The sequence below is a fragment of the Centroberyx affinis genome, unplaced genomic scaffold, assembly GCF_046629955.1.
Source record: "Centroberyx affinis isolate AG114_WGS23_722 - 3 ecotype Tasmania unplaced genomic scaffold, CSIRO-AGI_Caff_v1 ptg003533l_1, whole genome shotgun sequence".
NCBI classification, from domain to species: Eukaryota; Metazoa; Chordata; class Actinopteri; order Beryciformes; family Berycidae; genus Centroberyx; species Centroberyx affinis.
In genome coordinates this window covers 278,579-299,006 of record NW_027281476.1, presented here as the reverse complement: position 1 = coordinate 299,006, position 20,428 = coordinate 278,579, and the positions used below count along the sequence as shown (strand labels likewise).

Below are 20,428 nucleotides of genomic sequence, written 5' to 3'. Positions count from 1 at the left end.
GTTGCAACTTCACTTCTGTCTTAGCATACAGTCTATTTATTCAATAGAAGAAATAGAGATACAGCAGGTTTATCTTTACTAGAACGAAGCGCGCGCCGTTCTCTGGAGGAGTAACTAGCGCTCGGAAACATCTGGATAGTCCCATTTGTTTCTCAAGGTTTCACCAGGAGTTGGGCGACTGAATAGGGGAGCTGTCAGCCGAGCGCAAGTTGTTTGGGACGAAAAGGGGACGAGAGAGAGAAACAGCAGCCTGAAAGGTGTGTTATAAAAGGAGAGGAGCGAGGAGAGGTGACCCGGCCGGAGCGACATGTTTGGCATGATAAAGAACTCGCTCTTCGGAAACACCGAGGAGACGGAATATAAATTGCTCAGCACTGAAACAAAGGTAGGCAATGTGCGCACACCTGTCGGGGGCAACTTATAGATATACTATCATTCTGATGGCTGTAAAGCGGATGCAGGTTTTTTTTTCCCCCACTGCGCGTCTCTCCATGGGAAATTGTTGATATTTCCCGCGTTAATCGCTCTTGACCTGTGCGTAATCCTGCCGTCCGGTCAAGGTGCAAGGTTTCCCTCCCGTTAGCAGCGTCTTAATGAATATTTCATCCAGCGCTTAGGACTTAAAGTTATGGCGGTTTTCTTATTCAACATGGTCCTGACCCTGTTTCTCTATAACCTTGATTGACAGTCTGACAGCTAATTGCTTGTGACCTATAAGGCGCCTGCTGTGCCGCAGTGTGGGGCAAAGGGGCAAATCAGCCGGGGGCCCTCTGCCTTCTGCAGACACTCAGCAAGACTGACATGATGTGGATGCTGAGGAGTCTATAGGCTTTAACTGCTATCCTATACAGCCCTGACACGCACAGTATGCCTGCCAGTTTTTATGGTTTTCAGTTCGTTGTATTCTGCATTGGTGTGTGTGTGTGTGTGTGTGTCCGTGTGTGCGTGTGTGTCCGTGTTTGTGGTTAACCCATGAGCTCAGCTATGGCCTCAGGGTGTATTCTGATACACTGACCACTGGTGATTAGGAGAGTGATATGGAGAACTGACCTCACTGAAAAGGAAGGGCATGCCCTTTCTCTACACCCCCATGTGTGTGTGTGTGTGTGTGTGTTTGTGTGTGTGTGTGTGTGTGTGTATTACATGCATGCATTTTCCTCTATGCTTATGTATAGTCAATATATGCGCTTTGGGAGGGCGCCAGTGAAGCCAGCGATGTGTGCCGTTAACCGAAGCAATGCCTAATGGTCATTTCAAAGTTATTCTCATGTGCTCTCTTGACCTACAGTACACTACTGTAAATATGCGTACAGCCATGTAATGTCACAGCACACTGGCAGGCTTTGAAAGTGGCTTTGTGTGTTTATCCCTAGAACAGCAGCTAACTTTTGACAGGAGACAAAGGCAGGCAGCCAGAGACAAAGAGGACTTCCAGCTCAACTGACCAGACAATCAGGGAATCAAGTGACCCAAAGTGACACATTTATCCACACAGCCACAGAAAGGCAGATCTGTTCTGACACCGCATACGAACAACTGTTGTCTGAAGCTGAAAAGCAAAAATAGACTGTTGCAGCCGGCGCTCCATGTACAACAACAGATTTTCAGCCAGAGAAATGACAGTGTCAATAATTAAACCTCACATTTACTTGTATAAAGTGTTTTATTACGGGGCTCAGTGTGCAAAAAGGTTAACATTTAAATGAGATCTGTTTGTAAGGTGGAGAAAGAGGATCAGAATGAATAATACAGTCTCTGGTACTGGATACTCACTACATCAGCCTTAAGTGTTCATTAAGCAGCCTGGAGAAGTCAGAGTTGAAGGTTTGTCAAATCTCTGGACTTGACTGATGTCTAAACGGCAGGTATTGAAATCAGAGCGTGTCACCCGATCTGCGGCGCGCCCGCCTGGCTCTGACACCCTACACTCTTAATTAAAACTGACACAAAATACAGAGGAACTGCCTGGCAGGATATACACGCACGCATACACACACACACGCACACACGGACAAGCAAAACAATAGTTCAGAAGTTTGTTAGTGATTGTAACAGTTGGTTATTAGAACAGAAAATGAAGTGACAAGGTAATTTAATAGTCACCATGTTGATAATACCTTTTGTGTAGCCCGTTCAGGAACAGAGTAATTATTGCTATATAAGATGGTATAAGACAGCTACTAAACACACACAAACACACATACATCACAGACAGATTAATTGCACTTTTTAACTGAACTCAGGCTCTGCTGTCTCGGTATGCCACCCATATGCAACGTTAATGGTGGTCCCACTGACAAGTCCTATAGAGCAACAGCATTGTAATTATGAAGTCGCCTGGTTACCTGTCACAAGTTAGAACTTCAAGATAACATACTATTATCTAGCATGTGAACATACAGGTCTAAAATGTTTTTTCTGTGGATTACACACTCAATTATGACTATTGGAAGGCATTCAAGAACCCAAAGACAGTAAAATGCACCAAGAGAACTTACTGAAATACAAGGAAAAGGCATAAAATCGTTTGTTTGATATTTCCCGGGGTTCAAATTCTCCTTCAGGGAAGAAAGAAAACACTAAGACTGTAATATGCAGTGAAAACCCAGTCCACAGCGTATTTCCATTCTGGCCTGTTCTGCTGCGGGGAACATGCTGAGAAAAACTACAAAATAATGTATCTCACACCCTCAGCAACAAGTGATTCTTTGTAGTCAGTTGAAAATGTGGATGTGACCTATAGGAGTGGGGATAACAATGGCTTGACTGACCTTATGAAATAAGCCTGCACACACAGTCACAATACAAGAATGAGGAGGAAACCTGCATTCTGCACTGAGATCCCTACAGTGACCAGATTCCTTCAAAACCTATTAAGGTTGTTGTTGCAGCATAGTTGAGTGACTGCACTCCACATTAACCCCACTAAATCAGAATAAATGTAAAAGTGTTGCATCATATTAACCCTGTGTGTGTGTGTGTGTGTGTGTGTGTGTGTGTGTGTGTGTGTGTGTGTGTGTGTGTGTGCGTTTTTGCCTTTTATGCGGTTACGTAAGAACATGCCTCTCTGGCCCATTATTCTCTGTAGGCTGATTGAACCCTGCAGGGCTCAGAGAGCAGAGCAGAAGAGGAAATCAAATCAGCGTAAATATGTTTGATCTGCATCTTCTTCCAGAGCGGGGTCATGTGGCTGCCCACTGCGGTTTCACACACGTGTGCACATGCACACGCCAACACACACACACACACATACACACACACGCTGAACCCCAAGGAGTGTAAACCACGTTAGTTCAGGGCTTTTGTCCCTAGGAGCAGATTGTCAACATGAATGTGTCAGAGGTGAATCACAGCCGAGCCTGACCTCTCTCCTGTGCTCGTCCCCAGGATGAGAACGACTCTGTGTGTGTGTGTGTGTGTGTGTGTGTGTGGGTGTGTGTGGGTGCGTGCACAAAAGCAATTGCTACATTTGGCCGTTGGTGCGTGCCTGCATGTGTGTAGATGGGGGTAGGTGGTGGCTGTGGTTGATGCCAAAGACCTCCCCTCCGCCTTTCCCTCCTTAGGACGGGGTCGGCTACGAGGTACGGAGGTACGATGCTGCCAAATACGCCGCCATCCCGTCCGAGGGGCGGACCTTTGACCAAGTGACAGGGGAGCTGGTGAGGAGGCTGCTCATGTACATCGGTGGGAGCAACGAACCAGGTAAGCCAACCAGAAAACAACGCTTCCAGGTGGATCAGCGGGCCGAGATACGTACAGCCTGTCCTGATGACATCACAGGTCCAAATCTGGCTCGTGACTCTTCCCTGTTTCTCTCCCAAGAACACTATCTAATAAATGCCACAAAATGTTTTTTGTTTTTTTTAAAAAGTCACTGAGTCACATGCATAAGCAAAAACATGAACCCAAAGCACTTTGAGAACATGGTCATAATAGAGAGATTTTCATACACTGATGAAGGCCATGGAACAGAACACACTGGGCTCTATTTTAAATTAAATTTATGATAAGCCATTAGACGAGAGGCTTTTGCACCCATCTTTTCGCTCACAGTCTTTATCCAGAAAGCACCCAGCCATTTTAGAAGTTAATCTGTTTTATCAGATTTTCTCAAAGCATCTTGGTGACAGGCTTCCCGTTTTTTTAACCGAATTTAGTTTTTGGTTTATGTGATTTTTTTTTCACGAGTTACACGCTTCTTTGGCCTGAGAGTAGTCTCTATGGTCCATTTGGAATCAGAATCCTTAGTTTGGTTCTCTGCTAATAATCATATGAATAGTTGCCAATCTTAGGAGGCTCTAAAGCTGAATGAATGAACTTAAAAGGTTCATTCATGGCCTATTTTGCAGTGTCTGGATAAATATATAAATAATACAAAATTATGTATACTCCTCAACACAGCTGTCACACAAGTCCTGACCTTTAGATTTGGGTCGTTTGCTTTAGGGGTTAGAGTTAGCAGAGCTTCAGCACTGCATCTCCTCTACGTTCCCACTCTCTTTTTTTTTGACTCTGCCTCTGTCTCTCCCACCCTCTCCGTCTCTGAAGGCGAGGCGATGGGCACGGCGTCTCCCATCACCATCACAGTGTACCCGCGGGACGACGGCGTGTTGTCTCGCCGCTTGGTAGTGGCCATCCGCATCCCCACCCTCTACCAGCAGAGCCCCCCTCCTCCCACCGACAGTGCCATCAGGATTGAAGAGCGGCCCGGCATGACGGTCTACGCGCTGTGGGTGTCCTCCTGGTTTCAGTTACAGTTGTTTTTTCAGGCAGAGATGCACAACGAGCAATAGTCAACGATATCTCCCGGTGTACGAGAGAAAGCTAGGGTGATTTAGGATATTGTGCCCAAGTCTCTCCATGGGCGTCCTACTGCAATGCTCATTATTTAATCCAAACTTTTAACCCCGTGTGTAACAGAGTTGCCTCATCTGACACCCAAACAAAAGCCTAAAGGAGCCCAAGAATCTCAAATATCTCCGTGAGCAGTCGCAGCTATTGGGTTTCAATCTGTTTAGTCTGTTAACGCACAGAAAGCTCCTGGCAATGTGTTCTTGAGCTCCTGTAGGTAGGACCTTTTTTTACAGTCTATGGGTAGGACTGGTTTTTATTTCCTCTGTTTCTTCTTTGTGTTCACAGGCAGTTCGGAGGCTTCGCCGGGGAGAGCGAGTACCGAGCGGAGGCCTTGCGTTTGACAAAAACCCTGGGTGAGACGGCCCCCTACCAACGCAAACAGTACTTCTGCTGCAGCTTCGACCCACCGCTCAAACCTTACGGACGCCGCAACGAGGTGTGGTTTCTACAGGAAGAGCCATAGCTTACACTCCACCACATCCCACTCAAATATCATGATGAATTCCTCATTCAGTCTCAGTTACCCTTACAATACTGATAGTCCTGTCGATCTAGCAGAATTTGAATGGTAAGAGCAATATGGTGACTTGCTAGACCTTTAAACCTAGAGATTACCCATGTTGCCTTTACCTATCTGATGTTCTGCTTCTCAGACATAGCAACGCTTGTGGTAAAGTAGTCAGGTGATGGGTCAGTTTAGAATTCAGCATCAGTACAGTAGCGGTTTCTCTTTCTGCTATCATGTTTTTCTAGTTTGCCGCTCATCTAATACAACTTTGAAATACATATGACTAGTGTAAGAAGAAAGGTTGGTTCAGTGGAAGGTGGAAGCCCAGTCATTGCGCTGCTGCTGCTGCTGGCTTAAGGACGTGCAATAGAAAGGTCAGTCGCTGGTAACTTAATACTTTGTGGTTTAGACTAGAGTTCAATAGAGAGTAACTGTTGAAGCCTTTTGCTCTAGGAGTAACGTCACATTAATCTGACTTTAAATCCATTTCACTGTTCATTCCACTTAGAATTACATAATGTTTATCCTTAAGGCTTGGTACATTCCCTGTAGAGCTCTTACTGCCCTGAAGAAAATCAAGTAGGAGTTTGCACATCTTCAACTAAATTTATTTATTACAGTATAGTTGTAAAATTAACATTAGATAATTGACAGTAAAAAGCACAAATCCTTTTTCCTGAATAAGGAACTGGAAAGAAATAGGACTTGAGCCATAAAGTAGAATTAGTCTTTATTTATCAATTAATGGGTGGACAGCTGTAAGTGGATATTAGGTAGATATTTATTGGTGTTATTCTAAAAAAAAAATGTCTGATCATGAACTTTGTGATTATGATATCATGTTGATCCAGAGAGCATTTGTGTGTAGTGAGTAATTTGTGTTCTAGTGCTTTGAGTCTTTGAAAATGTCATCGTTATTTATTATGATTCTTGAAACTGTGTTGAGATACCTCTGTACAGAGTGTGATTTTCTGTGAAAATACAGAGTGAAGATATTGTTGATATTTGATAGTGTTTCATATCATAATAAATATGTTATTCGTCTTAAGAAATGATTTGAGTACAGATAATTCTAATTGTTTATCTGTCTATTTTTCAAACATTTAATGAAATACTGTTATGGATGGTATCAGATCAGTCAAAACGGTTCCAAAAACTGAAAACCAGCTGGACTTTTTACATAGACATTTATTAGAACTTTTAATTGATATAGACGGAATTCAATATACGGAATAAGAATTGCAAACAAGATATTAATATACAGACATTTGATTAATTCAAGCAAACTAAAACCCAAACCCAGCAATCCACTAAAACTAGTGCAAAAAGTCCTTCAAACAGGTCTTAATCGATGCACACACAAAGGGATGCAATTATACGGTCTGTTAGTCACCTCGCCCCGGTTTAATCAGGAATAAATGGTTTGCATTCAGAGGGTACAACTGCAGGCAAAACACTGATGGGCCTTGATATAATGGTGTGGCCTTGTAACCCCATACTAGTGTAATTACAGAGAGAGGAGAGTTCCGGTTTCAGCTTGGCTTTGCATACATGAATACAATAAAAGCTAGGACTAGGACAGAGGGTTATTCAGGTAACCACAGCTATCTTTTCACCCACAAGCGTGTTACGTGATGTTGAAATATTGCACAGACTTATTATGTAAGAAATCTTTCTGATCCTCTTTCTCAGACACTATGCTGCTCCCTTCAATCAAAAACAATAACTCTAATATAGATTATGCTGGACATTGTGAGATCTGGGTCATACAGTGGCTCAAATTACTTAGCAGAGCTTAATGAAACTCAACTGATGTTGAGTTTTTTTTATGACCATGTTGGTCATAAAAAAGGAAACGCTATCCATTTTACTAGACATGCTCAATGAGTCAATCAATGTACCTGAAATGATATAGCGCTATGATATAACACTATTCAACACAGTTCTGGTATTGTATATGGAATCATAATTCATCTCTAATCTCTAAATAACAAACAGCTAATGTGGAAATGTATAAGGAAGCACATATAGTACTTGCAGTGAGACTGCAAAAATACTTTACAATGCCTGTTAAAATAGAATTTGCTATTGTTAATAACTGTAGGAATTGCAATCAATAAATCACTACAAAATGTTTTGGTAATAAACCTCTGTCTTAAAAAATACATTCCCCATACTGCCTTTTTCATTTCAACTCTTCAAGATGCCCTTACCTAACTATCGGGCAACTGCAAATTCAAACAGAATGAAAATGAATCCCATCGCTGAGAATGTTAATAACGAGTCTCAAAAAAGTCACAAAATAGCAAGTTGGCAATACAGTTAAAAATGAACTTCAGGAAAAAGGGAAAACAAACTATTACTGAAAAGATCTGATTGCTTTGCAAGACATTCCAGTATCCAAAATATCATTCATTCATTTGTGAATTTTCACTGACATCCTCGAACCCTCTGTCAATTACAAACCATTTCATATGATAAGAATCATATCCGACATCATTCCTTCTTGCTTTAGAATATATTTCAGATAGAGAGGAGAGAACGGGGTAATTAAAGTGATGGTGCCTGAGCCTCAGTTGTTTTTCTTCTCAGGGGAGTTGGGGTAAGGTGCATATGGAGGAGGCTGCTCCTGCACGGGAATAAAGAGAGAGATACTGTGTAAGCACCGACACGGGAGAACTCACATGTCACCTTGTTAAGGAGAACACAAGGCGGCTTACCATGGGCATGTAGACGTTGTGTGGATTGTTGGGGTTGTAATAGGCGCTGCCTGCTGCTTCAGCTGCCTTGGAGTTACCTGAGCATGAAGGGAGACAAGACAGAGAGAGAGAGACAGACAGTGATGAATGATAAACATATTTAGGAACAGACGCTACAGCTCGTAATACTGTAAGGAGCGCAGCATTAGTCATGCGAAGCACAAAAACTGACAGTGCCAGGAATCCTCAAGACAAAATATACCGTGCACAGAGGCAAAATTCCTGCTCAGGCTCTTCCTAAAATAGAGCCGTACCAAACTGACATTTCAGCACAGTGTACCCAGCTCACCCCATCTGCAGGATGAGACTGTTTTCACCGAAATCCAGAGGTGGTACAAAAGGGTATGGGGAGGGAGAGGAAGAGGGGGATTGTTTATCCTTTCTAATTTTGATGTGTAGTGGATGAGACATCGGCACCCCTTTTTTTAGTGGCGCACTTTCGATGTGATTCACTTTGAGGCGGACTGATCAGATCTGACAGGTGCAGTGACACAGACGTACAGAGAGAAAAACAGAGAGAGAGACAAAGAGACAGAGAGACGGAGACAGAAACAGACCTGGAGGGGGTGGTGGCGCGGTCCAGTTCTGGGGGGGTGCAGCCCAATTTTGGGGTGGCCCAGGGTACGGGGGAGGTGGGGCCATGTACGCAGGGGCAGACGGGTACATTCCTGGAACACGCGAGAAAGAGAGAGCGAGAGAGTGAGAGAGAAAGGCTCAAGGTCAAAGGAGGTTCCAGTCTGTGTGGGCAATTAGTTACACAGCAAAGATTAAAAAAAAATGCAAGACAAAAGACAAAAAATGCTGACAGAGGGAGAGAGATCGCAGCATCATCTCCACTTCAAGGTAAACATTTTTACTTGTGTAGGATGAGAAGATTTGACAAATATGAGAATATGTGCACTCATAATACTGTACATGCAGGAAAACAATACAATAGAAATTCAAAAATAATTTTAAAAAGTCTGTAGACAGCATTTATAGTGGCTTTCTCGACTTAACAACCTTTATTGTTTTACCAACTTAAACACACTACACTTAGGTCATTGATGCCTTCATTGGAATCCTACGTACAAATGTAACATATCAAGTTACTGAATTCAATACCTGCGGCAGCTGTTGGATAGGGGTATCCCATGTTGGCTGCGGGAGGGGGAGGGCCCTGGTAAAACCCATTCTGCTGGGGAGGGGGAGCATAGGGATAGTTCTGAGGAGCCGGTGGAGGGCCGTAGCCATTCATCATTCCAGGTGAAGGATAGCCGTAAGAGGCGGCGCCGTTTTGGGCAGGAGCAGCACGGGATGCTGAGACACAGCGAGAGAAAAGATCCCTCACAACAATGCATGACTTTCCAATATAACTTATACAACGGTGCAATCACTCAGAGATATATTTTGGATTCTGGATTTGATCAAAGCTTGGTAATGCATGAATTTGTGCATATGATGAATACAAAGGAGTGTTCATTCAAAGGTATATTTATCACTATAGAATGTGCGACACAATGAGTAAGGAAACAACAAGCATGCTAACCATTTGTGGCCAGTTTGAAGAGATGCTGGCCCAGCTCTATGGCTCCCCCACTGGTGAAGGACATCTTGAAGCTGGCCTGGCCCTCCCAGCCACCTGATGAGAGATGAGACGAGACAGGAGATAGGAAATCAACAGTTTGAATACATTCAGAACAACCTCAGAAAGATAGATCCTCTTCTAACTGTGGATATGTCAGCAGAAACGGCAGGTAAAGCTTACCCCTATTCCCTTATTCTGGAAAAGATAACCCACCTGCCTGCTATTCTATCTTTTCATATGTCCAATACCTGACATTTGTCATTTTTGCTACTATTAATACAGACAAAAAATGGAGGCGGCAAGAGGCTGACTCCACCAAACTGTAGTAGTGGGAGAACAAAGGGCCACCTACCGCCAGGCTCGGCTGACACTGTCCCTTTAATGTAGTTGGCTGCAAAGACTGGCTGCTCGATGCTGCAGCCCTTCATCAGATAGTAGGGGAACATGGCCGACCCCATGCAGTCCTTGGTATTACTGGACACAAACACCAACTGAACCGGACAATGAGGTAAGAGATAGAGACAGAGAGATACAGATGAATAACAAGAGGTAGTAAGAAAGACACTGTGTGGGGAGAGTTATGAGAAGATCTGCGAGAGTATGGATGTTGTCAACTTTTCAGGCAACAAGACACCAATAGCAATGTAAATCCATTTGTGGTAGATTCGGCTGTACCCTGTATGGTGTGAGGTAAACAGTGCCCTTCTTGGTCCCCCTCAGTAGGTCTGCCTTGCCGGCGACATCACTGAATGACAGCTCCACATTCTTGCACTCCCTTAACACACTGGGGAAAGGAGAGGCAGGTCAAAACAGCATATTACGGCTGGCAATGAAGTTACGTGAACTGATATGCACACACACTGTCTGTGTCTCTCTCTGTGTGTGTGTGTGTGTGTGTGTGTGTGTGTGTGTGTGTGTGTGTGTGATACAAAGTGTAACCCACTGATTGCATTATTCCAAGATGATTGCAAGTTGTCAACATCCAGGAACCAAAGTGCACCGTTACTTCCTGTTTTGGTGGCCAGCTACAGGTTAGCCATCTCATTTAGAGTAAACGGCAAGTTTAAGTTACGTGGCAGCTATTAAGTCAACATTAATATTACGTTAGCCCCAATCTGGATCAGTAAATAAAATGCTGATTTGCCTTGAGATGATCTACGTAGCTAGCTAACATTAGCAATGGCTCAGGTGTGTTATGCTAATGCTAAGCAGGCCAGCTAAGGGTAGCTAGCGGCTAGCTTACGTTGGCTAGAAAGTATTTAGGTAAGCAAACCGAAGGGAAACAGCTAGCTAGACAGTTCAGATACCGAGGTGTCATTATGTCGTTCACATACCTTTCTCCGTTGTTTATCAAAACGCCACCGTTTTGCGAATGGTTTCGATTAAGAGCCATGTTTACCAGACGTCTTCTCGCTCTGCCTGAGCTCAAGTCTGTCAACCCGACGGGGATGCCCCAGAAACGTCAGAGCGTTACGTCACGACACAAGCTGTTTGACATCTCGTGATCAACAGTAAACATCAGCATGCAAAAAGAATTGTTTTGCTGAAACCGTTTCCAATAAGAATCCTGTCAACAAGTCTGTGATCATTTGACATCCAAACTAGGGTAATTAAATGCTGTATGCTGGGATAACTGGGTTGGAAAATGGGAAGAAACCTGACTGGGTGGAAATAATAGTCAAATAAATAGACCAAGTAAAATAAATAGACCAAATAAATAGAATAGTTTTAGTCCAATCATAGTTTTAACCGAGTCGTTTTAGTGACAGACATTTGTTTAATGTTCCAGTACTATCCTTTGGGAGTGGGAGGCAGTGGGAGTGGTACAGAAATTCATTATGTCCAGCCAGAATATGTGTCATGGAAAAGACTGCTAATCCTCATTTGATTAAATCCATTTTCTGCACTAAACCAAGTTACATGTATCAAGCAGGTGAAATTATAGAATTAATGAGAACAAGCCTCGTCACAGGACTCAGCTGATAAATAATTCATCATATCATTAATTCCAAACCTCTGCCCTTGAGGAATTAATGATGATAATGGACTTCTAATGGTTAGCAGAGGTCTATTAAGGTAATATTTGCAGCCTAAAATGATGGCATGATGCCCTTTTAATGCCATTAAATAGATTAAACAGGAAAGAACACTAATTCGTGACGGAGTGACCAAGGCAATAGTGAAGAATAAGGTTATATGATTGGTTATGTAATAATTAGGTGGGTACAAGCATTGCCATAGGGATAACAGAGAGAGGGGGAGGTTGGCTAGGCCTTTGAGTTATGCAATGATTTCATTTACTGGCTCCCTGGGGAGAGAATGGGCCATGCCGTCTGGAAAAACACAGCATGAGTAGGCTATTATTTAAACTTTGACCTTTTGATTAATTAACAGCTTATTTTGCCCTACTTTTCCTATCAGCTTCTGCGTAGAACTTGCGAAACAAACACATATTTAAAAAAAAAATAAAAGTGCATAAGTGGAAAATACAGAGCAATTTGGTGATGTGATTTAAACTTTTGAATCACACTGAAGCCAATAAAGGCACACATGTATTCAAGAGGTCAGTGTATCACTCTCTGGTAGAGGAGGCAGCAAGCTTCAAACTAATTAACACTAATTAATACAAGTCACGTGACCCCCTATGGTGCGTCAAAAAAAAAAAAACGTTACTCAAAAAAAGGGTTGGAGTGTTGCTTGGCCCAAGACCCTATCAGTCAAAACATTCAAACTATAAGGAAATGAATAATCATTCTGCAAAACTCTGGTTGATTTCTTTAATTTTTGTCCTCACGGGTCAGTCCTGTCGGTGCGTCTCGCTCGTCCAGAGGGGGAAAACACCGGAGCAGAGGACACAACAAGCCCTGCCGAGGGTCACCTGCTCTGCCCGGCGGATCCGAGCTGTGTTCGGCCCGCTAGTCCAAAGCAATCTACATGTTAAGGGTAAGGCCGGTTTGTTTGTTGTAATTAACAACCAATACATTTCTTCCACTGACAGGAGCGCAGGAGAATGTGTTCGCTCGATCCTTCTCTTCCAGTATAGTCTATCAACATCTACTACTTTACTGAAATGATAAAATAAGAAGATGGAAGATGGAAATGATGTGTGCGTTATTGTTTTCCCAGACAGATCAGGGGCCAAGGTGCCAGTGCCTGAAGCTGAGGGGCCCTGCGGAGTGAGAATGGGCAGAGAGAAGAACCACAGCCTCTCGTTCCTCAGCAGATATGACAGCTGCTATACTCAGATTGAGGTAAAATAACGTGTGCGTGTGTGTGTGTGTTTAGGTTGTTTAATTAGGTTGTTGCAGTAGCAGGACTCAGCAAGGAAAAGGAAGTAGAATATAAGCACACTACTAGAATGTAAAAATATGCAAAGCAGTAGACAATAGTAAAACAATAAAAGCAATAAAATAGAATAATCAGTTGTGGCTGTGTAAACATAATGCAGTAATTTCAACACATTAAGTGTAAAAGTTGTAGGGGGAAAGAAATGGATTACTGAGTATTTACTCACAGTAGTTAGAGATGTTAAGTCTCAGTTGGGTGCTTAAATATGGATTACTAAATATGAAACATTATGTTGTATATTTAAGGTGGCAAATAAGTAGTGTATAAAAGTATGTATAAATACATTTGCTATATATGTAGAAATATAAGTATGGACAAACACAGTGTCAAAAAAATATCAATATTTATACAGTATGAAATAGTGGCACCATTATGGAAAAGTAAATATAAATACAGCAACGTGTGAATCTGAGGAAGCAGATATGAGTTTGCAGCAATTGCCTGTACATGATGTGCAAATGTGCATCCTATTCACATTAACAAGTCTATTTATTTATCTCTATAATGCATGTCTGAATGGCCTCCTGTAGACTTGTTAATGTGAATAGGATGCATGGCTTGTTAACATGCATGTTGTGATGAGCCTTTGATCCTCAGGGCAGCACAGTGGTCGTGCCTCTGCTGGTCCAGCTGACTGGGGAGGATCGGTGGTTCAGGGTAAACATCAGCTGTCCTCTGATAAAGAGATACAGTGAGAGGACCCGCCTCATCCCAACACGTGAGTGGAGAGAGCTTACTGAGACAATACACAATACACACAATATTGTCCGAATCAGTGTCTTGCAAATACCTCATTTCACCAAAGTCAAGCTTTCAGGAATTGGCACATTTTCCCTTTGGCATCCATGTATTTTTGACATTTTATGAAATATCTTAAATGATTCAGGTTTATCCCAGAGTCATGAAACATTTTTACACATAGAAGGTGATGTCATCTGTCATATACAACAAAAAAAAATAGATAAGAGGGTTTCTGCAGGACACAATTTACTTATTTGCCAATGTAGGACACTAAAAACATGGCTTGTTTCCAGCACTCCCTGGAAACTGTGGCACCCAGAGAGCTCTGCGAGTGGACTGTGGCCCCCAAGGTATTTCTAGTGATGCCTGCCACAAACTGGGATGCTGCTACGATACTCATGATCTAACCTGCTACTACAGACTCAACGGTGAGATTGGTATTTGTGTTATCTCCATATCAGTGACAGATGGCGTTAAGGTGTTAAGAAACAAAACATGAGAGATTTGAGATGACTTGATGTATATTTGCAACTTCTTCCCCAGCCTTAGCTCCAAATAAGAATGTGTTGGTCAGCTTGCCTGGTTAGGTGTTAGAAAATGTTTGATTTTTTCCCTCCAGCCTGCTCCTTGGATGGACACTTTGTGTTCTCTGTAAAGGCAACGGACACAGATCCTCCTCTCAGTCCCAGCAGCCTCATAGTGAAGGATCAGCCGCACTGCTCACCTGTGATCACCACTGCAGACACCGCTGTCTTCAAGATTGGTGTCATGGACTGTGGGGCAAAGATGAAGGTATAAAAATAATATACTTACTCTTACAAAGTGATTGCTGGCATGGAACTGAATCACATGAGGGATTACTATCAGATTTATGAGTCATCGCACAACCTTCGCTTACAAAATATTGAGGTTTTTGTGGATGAAGTCATGTGTTTTTAAATATTGGCTGAATTTCAGATAGGATAAAGAAGTCCAAAATTGATACATAGCATTTTGGAATGAAACCCTGCATTATAGTGCTCTAACTGCCCCACTGAAATGTTGTTCCTCTATTCCACCGTGAATTCTATCATGTCCTTGACTCTCTCTCTCTTTCATACATTTTGAATATCAGTAAATAATTTATCACATGCTTTTTGCCTGAATCTGAATCTGTCCTCTGCCTTGCTTTTAGGTAGACGGTGATGTGATGAGCTATGAGGTCGAGGTGGAGGAGCTGCAGACTAAGACTGTGACCAAACATTCTCCGTTCAGGTACCATATCGCATCTTCTGTACACTACTGTAGAGCTGTTTCCATCTGACAAGCCATATTATCAGAGTAGAGTGGGTACTGGTGAGAGAAATGCTTTATTTCACACTGGTGGTGAAGAACATACTGATCAGGGTTTGTGCAGCTACTTGAAGCTGGGTTTTGTAGTCTGCAGGTCCAGTGTGAGTATGAGGCATCAGATCTAATGCATGCAGCAGACTTGCGGTCCTTATATGGAGCCACCAACCCACCGCCTGTGACTGCACTGGGTACCGTCCGAGTGCAGATGAAAATAGCCACAGGTACGAAAATAGAGAGCAATATGTGCTTTATTTTATGTTAATTACCCAAGAATAGGGATATTCTAAACATTCTTGGAACATGTGAAAACATCTTGGTGCCAAGTGTTGCTGATCTTGTGTGTTTCTCCAGATGCGTCCTTCTCATCCTTCTTCCCTGAGGACCAGCTTCCACTGACCTTCCCCCTGCGTAAAGCTGTGTATGTGGAGGTTTCCATCGGCCAGCCCTCCCCAGACCCCGGCCTTTCCCTGCGTGTGCGGGACTGCTTCGCCTACCCAGCCTCCAGACACTCTGTGTGGACACTTCTCTATGACGGGTGAGGTGGAGGGACTAGATGATGAAAAACCTGTATAGTTTTCCAAGTGGTTCACAAATTAATCTAGGGAATGCAAATGAGAGCATATTAAAGGTGCAATAAGTAAGATTTTTACGCTCCCATAGTACAACATGATCATAATATACATATGGGGGGGTTGATAGGGAATATCAAGAAACTTCCAATCTCTTCCAAACTGGCAATCTCATTTATTCATATTTTTAATTGCTCAGTGTTGGAGGACGGTGCAAAACATTTCATTCTCAAGCCAAAAAAGCAGATGACAAAGCAGTATTATTATTGCAGTACTTAGCCTGGTGATATATTACCTCTTCACTAGACGTTTCTCTTGGATCTCTGCTGTAGTTTACCTGTCTTTATTCTGAATATGCGGCTTTATTATTTGTGTCAATTATAGACCCTCATAAGCAGTGCCAGAGACCTGTTGTTGCAATTTCTTGGTCGCCGATAGAAGTGGATAAAAATGATAGATTACTTAATGCCCTTCTTGCTGATTTTAAAGATGCTCAAACCACTGACTGGTTTAATTTCTCCTCCCCTTTCGGCCCTGACAGATGTCCCAACCCACTGGATAACATGAGGAGCTCCCTCCCTGTGGACACCCAGGGGAAGACCACTGCCCACTCCCAGGTCAGGAGGTTCGATGTCAAGGCCTTCGCCTTCTTGGACCCTCACACTGGCCATCCAAGTGCGGAAGAAGTAAGGTTATCACATCAGCATATTTAAGTAATCCAAGAGACTGTAGAATTGTATATACAGGGTGTGGTGTAACAGGACACGTTCTGCTTAGTTTCCAACCTAAAAGCAGGATGTTTGCTTTCAGAAGTTAATTGCTTAACCTTTCACTTAGATGTACTTCTACTGCTGGGTGGAAATCTGCACAGAGGATGTTGAGTGTGCACAGCGTTGCTCCTTCATCTGTGAGTGTATTATGTTCTCATGTTTCACTCTACAATGTATATCTGTGTGTTTGTGTGCCGTGACTTTGTAGACTAGCGGTGTTGCGAAACCTTTCCCTTTCCTCCCACAGCATCTGAGGGTGAGAGGCAGAGGAGAGAGGCTCTGACTGGGTCCAGCCAGGTCCAGCTGATCTCCTTAGGACCTCTGCTGCTGGGACAAAACGGCACCGAACTGGAGGAGAATCCATGTGTTCAACAGAATACAAGTAAGCTGCTCAGGATAATGTTCCCCCAGCACAGTGCTAAAATATCCATACATAGCAGATCAGCAATGGCAAGGCTGTTCAGTATGCATCTAAAAAGCATCATACAGAAAATGTGAGATGCAGCGCAAAAATAAAGGTATAAGGTACAATTGTTTTTGCATAGGATTATCGCTGTAAATTCCCATTTCTGTCTGTTTGTCAGTGTTTCAGGTGACGTTGTACACTCTCTCTGCTGTCAGCACCGCCCTGCTGTTGATCCTGCTGTTGACCGTCTGGTCGAGCATCAGAACCTGTCAGCCAGCAGCAGAGCCAGCTTGTGACACACCAGCTGACAGTGATCCATCTCAATAAAGCATTTCACCTACTGCAATGTGTATTTGAATTTCTTATACTTTTGTAATTTATTTCAGGACCATGAGTGGGTCCTGACCCAAACATCACTTCATATTGTAATAAATATAGCACCAAAATGTTTTAAGTTGAGCTGATGTACGGAATTGTTTTTTAGCTGCCACATGCATCAGACTAAATATATATATGATATCAGTTAACCGTTTCCAAAGCTAGTTTAGTATGAATTATTGCCATGGCATAATATCATGTTGTGAAAATGTGGTGCATGTTTGGGTTGACATTGAACTGGGCCACCTCCTGCATGTCGCCATCTGTCAAAAGCTTGCTGGGAATCCACCATTTCCGACTACCAACAGTAGTAATTTCCCACGTACAATGTCATACATCTCACATTTAGAGACTCTGATCACTCAAACGCTGATGATTTGATAATAATTGAGAAAAATTATGCAAATCAGAATAATAGTTTTATTAAGGCAAAAATGTTCAGATAGGTTTATACTGTAGCTGACAACAAAAAAAGCAATGGGGTGAGCGAAGGAGAATCTGGGTAGCTGTTGACTCAGTAAGGTCGGAACTTCCTCTGTGCTCTCAGCAAAGCTATTCTCTGTTTATCCTCCTCGAACTTTTTCCTTAGTTCAGCAATGTCTGAAAGAGAAAAAAAAATACAGTTTACAGGTTCAGCCATAATAGAAACATTCAGGCTCTACAAAGCTTTCATGGCAGTATTCTCCCTTTTCATTCTCCTTCAAACTAATTCAGAGCAAATCTGAGGTTCCAGCCCATGGATAAGAGGGTGGCAAGAAGAAACTAAAAGTACAATAAATCATTTGTCTAAAAAGTTTTTCCATTGGCTCACTACCAGTGCTGTTTTAATTAAATGTTTCCATGGTAACTTACGTTCTTTCTGTGTGTTTCTGTGCTGCCAGGTGTAGAAGTTCATGAGCTCCTTCCTCTTCTTCTTCCCGATCTCCTTCTGTAGAGTCTTCTTGTTGGCTGCCTCACTGTGGGGGCGGGCCTTGGTGCCCTTGTTTCCTCTCGTGACCTTCACCCAGCCCTCTTCATCCTCCTGCTGCTCCTCCGCCTCCCTCTTCTGCTGCTCTGCTTCCTGTGGCAAAGAAGACAAATCCAAGTTTGAACTGTAGGTAGGAAACAAGTCGAGTTGGTGAGGCTGGAGGGAGAGTTACTGAAATCTCACCTCTTCTTTCCGCTTGTCATAGTCTTGCATGAAGGCGTCAACTGTTTGCTGCAGTTTGTCCGGCTGAATAAATGAGTCTCTGTACTGCTGAATCCATTCTGGCAGAAGAAATCAAGAAACTGTCAGGGTCATTCCTATGTGTTTTAGTTCAGAGCCTGGGCTACAGTATGTCTACACTGTAATGCATTTCTCAACAGGATAACCAGTAATATCCTCTCAAATCGGTGTTGTAATCTCTGACACAATGAAAAACAACATGGGCTCCATACAATATTGAAACTGAGGGAAAATGCATTTTATAAGAGACAAGTGTTGTAAAATATATTGTTCTGTGTTCGATTATGCATAACAGAAACACCTGGCTTCCACTGAAATTCAGTCACTGACTTACAAGAGTAAATGCAGTATTAAGCAACATAGAGAACAGCCAAGTGAATGGGAAGAAAGTGGAGAGATCCTGTATTAATAGGAGTTCACTGGCCTTACTACAGGCTTCACTCACTCTGTACACCTGTGACCACTGGACGCTTCTCTGTGGAGACCACCAAAGGGACATCATGGGGGTGGGACTTCGCTGCTGTAATACTGGAGGACTTTTGGAACACGATGTAGCCCACTTTGAAACCCTGGAATAGACAGATATAGACACAGGGGGGGTAAATACTGATGAAGTCTGTGACCTGAAATATATTTAACAAGTAGCAGAAAGGTTTAATCATACTCTGTAAGCAATGCAGGCCAACCTGTTTTTCAGCTGGTCTGAAGAACTTGCCCAACTGGGGTCCAGAGTGCTGAAAGGCCCCTGGGTGGTCTCTCAGCTCCACTGACTGAACAGTGCCGAACTGTGAGAATAACTCCTTTACCACACCCTGAAACAAAACAAATGACGTCAGGTATGACAACAGATAACACACATAGGACAAACCTTTGAGAAAGAGTCTGTAGTCTGTATCTCTCCCGTGAGACCACTCGGACCGTGACGTCAACCATTAGGTAAATTAACAGCTAGGTGTGTTTTAATTAATGGAGGAATAAACAAAGTGTACCTCTGAGCAGTAAGGAGGAATGTTGAGGACAAATAAAGTTCTGTCCAGGGGTCTGTGTGAAGTTTTCTCTGCTCGCACTTTATGCTCTTTCACACACAACTTGTGCTGCGCGACACTGTCGGAGCTAAACTGTAAGGACAGCACTGCGAAGAGAGACAGGTACAAACATGAAGCCAACAACATAACCAGTTATAGATACTTTCACGAGCTCTCTCTTTACCGCACATCTTGTTGACATAAGACATTTAGATGAGACTACGATAAAGATCAAGCAAAGTGACCAAAAACGTTATTTCTATCCGATGAAAGGTCAGTGTGCAAGCAAAATGTAGATAATAATATTACTTATTTCGTGTTTTATTACCTGTAAAACCTCCAGGAATAATGCAAGTCTGGCCGCTGGCATGTTTCTTCTTGGACGGCGCCATTTTGATGTGACCTTTCACAGCGGAAGTAGAACTAGAACGGAATGTCGTCCGGTAGTTTTGACGGTTTTTTTACAGAGTCAGTAATTAAGCACGAAATTACGGAAGCGTAATGCATTCACTTGAGAAAAAAAGCCCTGTTTTTCTGAATTAACGAGATAATTATCTCAGAATTCTGAGAAGAGTTTTCATAGAAAAAAAAATAATTCTGCTGTTTTTCTGAGATAATGATCTCGTTAATTCAGAAAAACAGGGCAATCTTTTTTCTCAAGTGAATGCATTACGCTTCCGTACGAAAACCTAGGCAAATTTTAACTGTTTTAACTGTTAGTATTTATATATAATTTTAAAACTATGGCTGTATAATTATACAAAAATATACCATAATGTTTTGTAAATACAATGGACTAAATTGCAAGAATATTCTATCCTAATTAACACCTGTCCGGTATGGACTTGAAAAATGGGATCCTACTGTATATGTAATAGTATCTTAAAATAGGACTGCTGATTTCAGACTATTTTGACTCTTGGAAGTAAAATTAAATCTAAAACAGAACCCATCATCTTAATAC

General features: G+C 42.5%; 4 protein-coding genes across 4 annotated transcripts; 2 read left to right on the top strand and 2 right to left on the bottom strand.

Annotated features, from left to right (window-relative positions):
- Nucleotides 1-245: 245 nt before the first annotated feature.
- On the top strand, nucleotides 246-5,317 carry LOC139661510 (heme-binding protein 1-like). The gene is made up of 4 exons (XM_071539964.1): nucleotides 246-385; nucleotides 3,564-3,702; nucleotides 4,549-4,729; nucleotides 5,140-5,317. Exons 1-4 carry the CDS (start codon nucleotides 308-310, stop codon nucleotides 5,315-5,317), a joined length of 576 nt encoding a protein of 191 aa, XP_071396065.1. The 5' UTR covers nucleotides 246-307.
- A 1,202-nt stretch (nucleotides 5,318-6,519) lies between these two features.
- wbp2nl (WBP2 N-terminal like) lies at nucleotides 6,520-11,136 on the bottom strand. Its single transcript, XM_071539938.1, has 8 exons — nucleotides 11,023-11,136; nucleotides 10,364-10,472; nucleotides 10,041-10,179; nucleotides 9,650-9,742; nucleotides 9,226-9,420; nucleotides 8,679-8,789; nucleotides 8,083-8,159; nucleotides 6,520-7,991 (listed from the first exon to the last, which is right to left on the bottom strand). Exons 1-8 carry the CDS (start codon nucleotides 11,079-11,081, stop codon nucleotides 7,935-7,937), a joined length of 840 nt encoding a protein of 279 aa, XP_071396039.1. The 5' UTR covers nucleotides 11,082-11,136; the 3' UTR covers nucleotides 6,520-7,934.
- On the top strand, nucleotides 11,080-17,181 carry LOC139661500 (zona pellucida sperm-binding protein 4-like). The gene is made up of 13 exons (XM_071539951.1): nucleotides 11,080-11,157; nucleotides 12,490-12,631; nucleotides 12,815-12,939; nucleotides 13,634-13,754; nucleotides 14,071-14,205; nucleotides 14,397-14,569; nucleotides 14,952-15,031; nucleotides 15,197-15,330; nucleotides 15,461-15,644; nucleotides 16,220-16,364; nucleotides 16,516-16,585; nucleotides 16,696-16,830; nucleotides 17,033-17,181. The coding sequence occupies exons 1-13, from the start codon at nucleotides 11,080-11,082 to the stop codon at nucleotides 17,179-17,181; spliced, it is 1,671 nt and encodes a 556-aa protein (XP_071396052.1).
- Nucleotides 17,182-17,640: 459 nt separating this feature from the next.
- rrp7a (ribosomal RNA processing 7 homolog A) lies at nucleotides 17,641-19,862 on the bottom strand. Its single transcript, XM_071539960.1, has 7 exons — nucleotides 19,793-19,862; nucleotides 19,429-19,571; nucleotides 19,126-19,251; nucleotides 18,885-19,008; nucleotides 18,383-18,480; nucleotides 18,085-18,292; nucleotides 17,641-17,832 (listed from the first exon to the last, which is right to left on the bottom strand). The coding sequence occupies exons 1-7, from the start codon at nucleotides 19,854-19,856 to the stop codon at nucleotides 17,747-17,749; spliced, it is 849 nt and encodes a 282-aa protein (XP_071396061.1). The 5' UTR covers nucleotides 19,857-19,862; the 3' UTR covers nucleotides 17,641-17,746.
- Nucleotides 19,863-20,428: the final 566 nt, after the last annotated feature.